At 45.2% G+C, this 9809-nt stretch overlaps 2 protein-coding genes across 2 annotated transcripts; both read left to right on the forward strand.

Annotated features, from left to right (window-relative positions):
* Window positions 1-795: 795 nt before the first annotated feature.
* Window positions 796-1812, forward strand: LOC307095982 (melanoma-associated antigen B4-like; the record flags this gene model as incomplete). The annotated part of the gene is made up of 1 exon (XM_079765614.1): window positions 796-1812. The coding sequence occupies one exon, from the start codon at window positions 796-798 to the stop codon at window positions 1810-1812; it is 1017 nt and encodes a 338-aa protein (XP_079621740.1).
* Window positions 1813-6578: 4766 nt separating this feature from the next.
* On the forward strand, window positions 6579-7772 carry LOC307095983 (melanoma-associated antigen B4-like; the record flags this gene model as incomplete). Its single annotated transcript, XM_079765615.1, has 1 exon — window positions 6579-7772. The coding sequence occupies exon 1, from the start codon at window positions 6600-6602 to the stop codon at window positions 7770-7772; it is 1173 nt and encodes a 390-aa protein (XP_079621741.1). The 5' UTR covers window positions 6579-6599.
* Window positions 7773-9809: the final 2037 nt, after the last annotated feature.

A 9809-nucleotide genomic window follows, 5' to 3' on the forward strand; every position in this document is an offset into this window, starting at 1 on the left:
CGGGAGGAGGGCATGAGGATTTTAGAGATGATTTGGTGAGGCATGGCCAAAATTAGATTTGGAACCACTGATCTAAAGGTTCTGTGATTCCACTGTGGGATTGTTTTTAAAATATATGTCTTTATTGTTGAAAGTGTTACAGATGTCCCGCTTTATTTCCCCTGTTGACCTTCTCCACCCTGCTCCCACCCACCCCCAAGGCCTTCACCTCACTATTGTCTGTGTCCATATAAGTTCCTTAGTTAATCTCTCCCCACCCTCACAGCCTGCAAACTTCCCTCTGAGATTCCTCAATGTGTTCCATGCTTACATGTGTCTGGGTCTATTTTGTTCATCAGTTTATGTTTTTCATTAGATTCTACATATAAGTGAGATCATGTGATACTTGTCTTTCTCTAACTGACTTCACTTGGCATAATACTCTTCAGGTCCCTCCATGCTGTCCCAAGGGTAAGACATCCTTCTTTCTTACAGCGGCGTGGCATTCCATTGTGTAAATATACCAGAGCTTTGTTATCCATGTACCTACTCATGGGCACTTGGGCCATTTTCAGAACTTAGCTATTGTAAGTAGCTGTGAACATAGGGGTGCATATATTCCTTCTAATTGGTGTTTCAGAATTTAGAACAGGAGCCTTGTGGGATCCTACAATAACACCCGGCAGGCTTCAAAAAAGCCAAGGGGGAAGCTACCTGTTGACGGTGCTCACATCATTTCTTTCTCCATCCCTCAGGTGCCCAAAGCAGCTGTCCATTCGCTCACACTACTGTCCGCTGAACTGAACAACAGCCATCATGCCTCGTGGTCATAAGAGCAAGCTCCGTGCTCGGGAGAAACACCGCCAAAACAGAGCTGAGAAACAAGGTGATAAGAGTGCTCAGGCCCCTGTAAGAGAGGAAGGAGAGGCCGCTTGCTCCTCCTCTTCCATTTTGGGGGATGGTCCCTCAACCTCCACTGGTGCTGGCACTCTCCAGGCACCTCTGGGTTCCCTAGCCACCACCAGTGATGCTGCAGGTGCTTCAGGTGAAAGATCTGCTGTAAAAGCCAAAGGCCAGGTTCAGAAAAGTAAAAAATCCTCCCAGGCCTCAACCTCCGCTGAGAGCTCTGGCCAAGATCTTCTAACTCAGAAGGCAAATTTGTTGGTTCATTACATGCTGTGTCAATATAAAAAGAAGGAGCCCATTAAAAAGGGAGAAATGCTGAAGATCATCCACAAGTGGTTCAGGAAGGACTTCCCTGAGATCCTCAGGAGAGCCTCTGAGCGCATGGATCGGTTCTTTGGCCTGGAATTGAAAGAAGTCAAGCCCAATGGTAATTACTACACCCTTGTCGACAATGAAGATGAGAGTCTGAGCAGCGGCTTCAGATTTCCTACCAAAGGGATTCTGATGCCTGTCCTGGGTTTTATCTTGTTGAATGACAACTGTGCCCCTGAGGAGGAGATCTGGGAATTCCTGAATATGATGAGTGTCTATGATGGAAAGACTCACTTCATTTTTGGGGAGCCCAGGAAGCTTATCACCCAAGATTTAGTGCAAGAAAAATACCTGGTGTACCAGCCGGTGCCCAACAGTGATCCTCCACGCTATGAGTTCCGGTGGGGTCCAAGAGCCCACGCTGAGACCAGCAAGAAGAAAATCCTTGAGTTTTTCTCCCTGCTCAATAATAATATCCGCACTGCCTTGGCATCCCATTTTGAAAGGGCTTTGAAAGAAGAAGATGAGAGAGCCCAAGCTAGAGCCCAAGCTGCACCCAGGGCTGCCACTCCTCCCGAGGCCAGTGGGTGCTCTGGGGCCACATCCAGCCACTAACTTCACCTGAGTGACCTCGAGGTGGAGTCTTTCCAACTCTTTGGTTGGAAAGGTCTGTTAAGCGGTTTCCTAATGTGCAAAATATCTTGTTGGCTTATCTTTGTGTGGCTTTCCTATGTTTGCATTTTCAAATGGTATTCTTTTAGGCAGAATGTTTATTTAGAACCAGAATATAAGCCTATAAGTTTATGTATGACATGTATCGCACATTTATTGCTGATCATTAGCTTAGGAGGAAGAATTTTGTTTTTGAATTATAAATTGGAAATCCTTCGATCACTTTTGTGATCCAGAACAGGATAACATGGCTTTAGAATAGGAATATCTTTTAAAATGTGAAAGAACTTTACACTAAAATAGTAGGGAACAGTAGATAGATAAAGATAGATAGATAGATAGATAGATAGATAGATAGATAGATAGATAGATGATAGAATAAAATGTCTGCTTCTGTTTTAAAATATTTTAAATTACAGTTAGCATACAATATTAAATTAGTTTCAGGTGTACAACATAGTGATTGGACATTTATATAAATACTATATACACATCTCCAGAAGTCTAGTACTCATCTGAACCATATATAGTTACTACTTTGTTCTTGACTACATTACTTATGCTGTACCCAGCATTTCCTATCACAGCCAAGACATGGAAGTATAGGTGAATGGATAAAAAAGATGTGGGACATATATAACTGGTCACTTCTTGCTTGCCTTACCACATTTAGTCTTTCGTTTTGTAGATTTTAAAACACATATGTGGATTTGCTTATGTTTTTTTTTATAAGGTTTGAGAATATAAATCCTAGTGCATCAGACCTCTGGTTTCATGGCTTTTATTTGACCTGATACGATCATTAATTGAGTATCAGCTCCTTGGAATTCTTCATGGTTGCAGTGGAAATGTTTAGGCAAAGAAGGCCCTGCCCCTGCCCATGCAATTATAGATTGTAGGAGAAGCTATCCTTACCAAAGAGGGTGAGATACTCTCCATTTCATAAGGAACAAATGAAAAGGAAAGTAAAGAGGGGGTAGACATAGCATAGTATGCAGTTTTCATTGATAAACAAAATTTAGTCCCATTGAAGAGGCAGTGGGCCATCCAGGGCCACATCCAGTTGCTTCTCTCAACCCAAGTGAGGTCTGAAGTGGATTCTTCACATTGTGGTTGGAAATGTCTGTTGATAGTATTCCTGATGAACAGAAATATCTTGTTAACTTATTTTTTGAGGTAATTTTCAATTAGTGGTGTTTCAACAGAAAGTTTATTTAGATTCAGAATATAAGCGTATGAATGGCATGGATCACACATTGTTGTGTGCCAGATTTAAGAAGGAGAGTTTTGTTTCTAGAAATAATGTACATATTGAAAATCTTTAGATCACTTTTGTGATCCTGAATACAACCACATGGCATTAGAAGGAGGATATCCTTGTTAATGGGAAAAGAAAGAGCCATGCTAAAATAAATGATATCGCAACATAGAGAGGGAGAAAAAAGTAAAAGTTGTTCAATTATGGGTTTGCCTTACTCCATTCTGACTTTCTTGTCCTAAATTTAAAAGTTATGTAACTGGATGTGCTTAGATTATTCAAGAATGGGTGAGTTTAGGGGAAAGGGAATTTGTGTAGCCAATGTGAAGACAGTATAGAGATACCTCAAAAAAATTAAAATAACATGACCATATTATCCAGCAATCCCACTACCGGCTATTTATCTAAAGAAAATGAAGCCACTAACCTGAAGGAATAACTGTGTCCCCATGTTCACTGTAACATTATTTACAGTAGTGAGGACATGGGGAAAAAAACCTATGTGTTCTTTGATGAATGAGTTGAAAGAGAAATGGAACACACACACACACACACACACACACACACACACGGATATATCATTCAGCCATAAAATAGAAAGAAATCCTGCCATTTGTAACAGCATGTGAAGAACTGTATGGCATGCTAAATGAAATAAGTGGTCATTTTTAAGCGGCATTCTTTTAAAGAAAGTTTGTAACCCTTGGCACAGATGTCAGACTGATTAGAACCTGGTAAGTCTCAGGGAGGTCAGGACCTCCATCTAATGTGTGTAATGTCCATTTTGCAGAGAGAGAGGGACTGGGTTTTTAACAAAGAATCAATCCAGTGTGAAGACGTGAGGATCCTGAGTTTCACGAGGAAAGCCCAGGGGGCCACGTAGAGTCCAGCACTATATTTAGCCCTGGGAAACCCATAAGAACTACCACTGAGGAGCCCGCACATCGCACCCGTGTGGTCTCCGGGAGGGATCCAAGGCCAGGTGTGCAGAGGCAGGAGGCTTGCACATCACAAACCTCCTCAAGGCGAGGGCACTCAGTGCAAAGTGAGAGCCTGTCTCTCACAAAGGGAGGTTCCCGCAGCCCTGCCCCCTTCAGGCCTGTGAGGCCCAAGGCAGCCCCCCCACCCACCCCCGCTTCAGAGGCAGGGCGTCCTCACTGCCTGCCTCCCTGGGTCTCAGGGGAGGGAGGACTTTGTGGGGGCCAGGCCCACCCGCTTCAACAGAGGGAGGAGTCCAAGCTCTGCAGACACAAAAGTGGGGAGGCTGAGTGAGGACTTGGGGCCCACGGACCCTAATCCCTCAGGCTCCCGGCATCAGGCGCGCTCTGGACAGCCCCGCCTCCGGAAAGGACCCACCCACTTCCACTGGGGCGTCGACGACCTAACTGCTAGCACTGCCGGTTAGAGGTTGTCTGGTTGAGGTCGGCTTCGAAGGACTCGCCTGGCGTCAAGGTGGGAACCACGGAAGCCACATACCCCCAAAACGAAGGCAGGCCCCCCACCCCTCCCCTGCAGTTCAGCTCAGACAGGCCCCAGCGCAGCCCTGAGACTGAATGCGGCCTGGAAGGTATTGGGGGGAAGGCCTGGCTAGGGGGTAGCCCGATCGTAGGCCCCAAAGGGATTCAAGATGAAGGCCGGGTGATTCAGAGCAGCCCTCTTTCCAGGAAAGGGCCACGTGGGGCAGCAACCCCTGCACTCAGCTCTAGGGAGCGCCCCGCCAAGGAAATAAAGAGCGACCCAGCCTCCCCTCTAGCGGTCACCCCGCCAGACTCAGCCATGGCAGCCGCGAGCAGAGCCGGCAGGCCGCGGTGACCCTTATTCCTCAGGTGGTGTCTCAGACAGGTCAGGGCCTTGGTTTCCTGGAGGAGGGTACACAGAGGGACCCAGTCTCTACCAGGATTCAGGGTGGTTACACTGGGGGAGGCTGTGGGAGTCACCCCTGGGGGACTAGGGCTTGTCGCCATGATGAGTTGCACGCACTTCTTCCCAGGCCATCTCAGGGAGGTGACTGGTCAGGTCAAAGGGGGCAACCGCAGGTCAGCGGAGGGAGAATTTCGTGTTATGCCAGGTTTCAGGGACAGGCCACTGCGGACTGTGGGGATGTGCCACCCTGTACCAGTGGGGCCACAAGGAATCCTCCCTGCCTTAGCCAGTGTGCCTCCTGGTTAGATGGTCGGCCAGCCCCAGCAATGCCTGGAGTCGGCATAGGTCATGGGCAGGCACCTAGGTGGAAGGTGGATCCCTTGCGCGGTTTGGTTCATGCAGGAGGCAGCCAATCAATGTGTTGCTCCCACATCAATATTTCCTCTCTCTCTTCCTCTCCCTCCCCCTCTCCTTTCCATTCCTCCCTTCCACTCTAAAAGAATCAAGGGAAAAACTGCCCTCCAGTGAGGATTAACAACACCAATGAACAAAACAAGAATCCTGTCTATTTTCAGCACTACATTAGCACACCTCAAGGATAGATGTCAGGCAGGAGTGCCCATCAGCCCTCACTCAGGGTTAACAGGGATGATAGTGCCTTGGTCTAAGCGAAGTGGTCCCAGAAATTGTGACCTCAGCATGAATCCATTTGAGACCTCAGAATTGGGTCCTGTGTGGAACCACCTACCATAGGACCTCAAGCTGCTTGCCACAGCCTCCATACTTGGGAGACCATGTTCAGTCACATAAGATCAACTTCATTTCCTTTTATTGGAGCTCAGGTAGTTTGGCTCTTACTATGAGGTAAAACCAAGCAATGGAGAAGCCTATGAAACAAACAAAGGGGCCATCAAATTATTCACTTAAACCCTTTGCTATCAGCTCAGGGAATCTCGGGGAAAGGCTATCAGCTTGAGCATCCCCCCTCACTTCTTTATATCAAGTTTAAGGGAGGTGAGATCCTTAGTCTGAAGTTCCATTCAAAAGTTAGCCAAAGGGGAGCAGTGTCAAGCCTTACAAGCAGCCAAGGTGAGGAGCTTGACTGGCAACAGGATCCAAATGACCCCCCTAAGCTCTCAGCACTGGGTGGCTCCTGATAGGGAGTGGGACTGAGACTCCCCTCCAGTTCCTTTTCCTGGATCCCAGGGAGTGCCAGGAGGGAGGATTCCCAGGCTCTGCCTAGAGGGGACATGATAATACTGAAAATAAACCAAGAGGACCCCCCACATTCCAGATCCAAGGGTGTCACACTGGCATTACCTACTGTCACCTGAGTAATTTCCATGTAGGGCTGGTATGATGCAGCATGCGACTCACTCTAAATTCTATCTGGTTGTTCTGTAGGATTCTTAGGACACAGGAGAACAGGAATCTAGTTGGATGCTAGAGTAGTGCCTTCAAGGAAGCCTGCAGAGGCAGCCTTCAATAAAGGCAAGGGGGAAGCTACCTGTTGACGGTGCTCACATCAACTCTTTCTCCATCCCTCAGGTGCCCAAAGCAGCTGTCCGTTCGCTCACACTACTGTCTGCTGTCCTGAACAACAGCCATCATGCCTCGTGGTCATAAGAGTAAGCTCCGTGCTCGTGAGAAACGCCGCCAAAACAAAGCTGAGGACCCAGGTGTTAAGAATGTGCAGGCCCCTGCAGGAGAGGAAAGAGAGGCCGCTTGCTCCTCCTCTTCCGTTTTGGGGGATGGTCCCTCAACCTCCACTGGTGCTGGCACTCTCCAGGCACCTCCGAGTGCCCCAGCCACCACCAGTGCCGCTGCAGGTGCTTCAGGTGAAAGATCTGCTGTAAAAGCCAAAGGCCAGGTTCAGAAAAGTAAAAAATCCTCCCAGGCCTCAATTTCTACTGGTGCTGGCCCTCTCCAGGCACCTCAGGATGCCCCAGCCACCACCAGTGATGCTGCAGGTGCTTCAGGTGAAAGATATGCTGTAAAAGCCAAAGGCCATGTTAGGAGAGGTAAAAGTTCCTCCCAGGTCTCAACTTCCACTGAGAACTCTGGCCTAGATCTTATAAGTAAGAAGGCAACTCTGTTGGTAGAGTACCTGCTGTATCAATATAAAACGAATGAGCCCATTAAAAAGGGAGACATGCTGAAGATCATCCACAAGTGGTGCAGAAAGGACTTTCCTGAGATCCTCAAGAAAGTCTCTGAGCACATGGTTCTGGTCCATGGCCTAGAATTGAAAGAAGTCAAGCCCAATGGTAACTACTACACTCTTGTGGATAGTCAAGATAACACCAGCAATGAGAGTCTGGGCAGTGGTTTCAGATTTCCTACCAAAGGGATTCTGATGCCTCTCCTGGCTGTGATCTTCTTAAATGGCAACCGCACCTCTGAGGAGGAGATCTGGGAATTCCTGAATATGATGAGCGTCTTTGATGGAAAGACTCACTTCATTTTTGGGGAGCCCAGGAAGCTTATCACCCAAGATTTGGTGCAGGAAAAATACCTGGTGTACCAGCCTGTGCCCAACAGTGATCCTCCACGCTATGAGTTCCTGTGGGGTCCAAGAGCCCACGCTGAGACCAGCAAGATGAAAGTCCTGGAGTTTTTGGCCAAGCTCAATGATACCATGCCCAGTGCCTTCGCAACCCAATATGAAGAGGCTTTGAAAGATGAGGAAGAGAGGGCCCAAGCTGCACTCAAGGCTGCCACTCCTTCCAAGGCCAGTAGGCGCTCCAGGGACACGTCCAAGCGCTACCCACAGCCTGAGTGAACTCGAAGTGGCGTCTTCAGGTTTTGGATGGAAAGGCCTGTTAAGCAGTTTCCTAATGTGCAAAATATCTTGTTGCCCTACCTGTGTGTGTTTTTTTATTTTCGCATTTTCAAGTGATGTTCTTTTAGACAGAGTGTTTATTTAGATCCAGAATATTAGTATATAAATCTATGAATAACAGATTGCAAATTTATTACCATTTTACAGGTTAGTAGTAAGAATTTTGTTTTTGAAATAGAAATTGAAAATCCTTCAAACTTTATTTGTGATGTAGAACAGAATAACAACATTAGGATAGGAATATGTTTTTATATGTGTAAGAACTTTACACAAAAGTAAGTGGGAACAATAGATATATAGATAAATAGATAGATATATAATAGATAAGTAAATAGATAGATAGAAGTATAAAGTGAAAATTGGGCACTTCTATTTTATTTTTTTATTCAATTACACTTGACAAAAATATTATATTAGTGTCAGATGTTACAACATAGTGATTAGACATTTATATAACTTACCATGTGCCCACTCTCATAAGTCTAGTACTCATCTGAACTATAAGTAGTTATTACATTGTTATTGACTATGTCCCCTATCCTGTATTCAGCATTACCTGTTTCAGCCAAGACATGGAAGCAAACTAAGTGTCTATCTGTCAACCAAGGAATAAAGAAAATGTGGTTTATCTATGAAGCTGGTCACTTCTTGTTTTCCTTACTACATTTAGTGCTTTGTTTTGTTAATGTCTAAGATATATAACCTGGATTTGCTTGTGTTTTTCAAGAAGGTTTGAGAATATAAATCTTAGTGAATCAGACCTCTTCATTCATGGCTTTTATTTTACACAACCATTAATTGAGCATGAGCTCTTTGGAAGTCTTTATGCTTGCATGGTTAATGTTTAGGCAAAGAAGACTCTGCCCTTGCCCATGCAATTATAGATTGTAGGAGAAGCTATCAATATAAAAGAGGGTGAGATACTCTCCAGTTCATAAGGAACAACTTAATAGGAGGGTAAAGAGCAGATGGAGATAGCATATTAGATAAATTTCATTGCTAAGCAGAATTCAGTCCCCTGGCCCCTCCCCCTGGCCGGCCCAGCCCCCAATTGGCCCCACCCCCAACCCAATCAGGGGCAGGGCCAACCAACCTCCCATGTCCCCTGCCCCCTGCCACCAGGCCTGATGGGCCCCCATCGAGGCGGGCTGACTTGACCCCATCCGTGCATGATTTTGTGCACCGGGCCTCTAGTATTACATGAATTCCATTGCTAAGCAGAATTTAGTGCCATTGGACAGTCATTGGGTGATCCAGGGCCACATCTGGTTTCTTTCACCCTGAGATGGATTCTTCACATTGTGTTAGGAAATCCTGTTCACCAGTATTCTTGATGTACACAAATACCTTGTTGACCTATTTTTTTGAGGTAATTTTCAAGTGGTGGTGTTTCAATAGAAAGTTTATTTAGATTCAGAATATAAGTATGAATGGCATGGATCACACTTATTGTTGTGTATCAGGTTCAGGAGTAAGCATTTTTCTTGAAATATACATTGAAAATCCTTAAATTACTTTTGTAATGCTCAATAAGACTGCATGGCATTGGAATGGGGATACATTTGGTAATGGGGAAAAAAAAAACCATACTAAAATAGGGGGATCAGAACACAGAGAGGAGGAAAAAGTTATGGGTTTGCCTTATTCCATTCGGTCTTTCTTTTCCTAAATTTAAAAAAATACCTGATTGTCCTTAGATTATTCAACAGTGGATGACTTTTGGGGAATATAAATTAGCACAGCCACTATGGAAGACAGTATAAAATTTCTTAAAAATATTAAAAATAAAATGACAGTATTATTAGCAATTACACTACCGGGTAATTATCTAAAGAAAATAAAACCACTAACCTAAAAAAGGGCATTATGCTAAATAAAGTAAGTGGCCTTTTTCAAGCAGTAGTCTAGCCACATAAAGTTTTCAGCACATGGAGAAAGACAAATGCTGTATGGTATCACATGTGGAAACTTTAAAAG

The sequence above is a fragment of the Cnephaeus nilssonii genome (assembly GCF_951640355.1).
Source record: "Cnephaeus nilssonii genome assembly, chromosome: X".
NCBI classification, from domain to species: Eukaryota; Metazoa; Chordata; class Mammalia; order Chiroptera; family Vespertilionidae; genus Cnephaeus; species Cnephaeus nilssonii.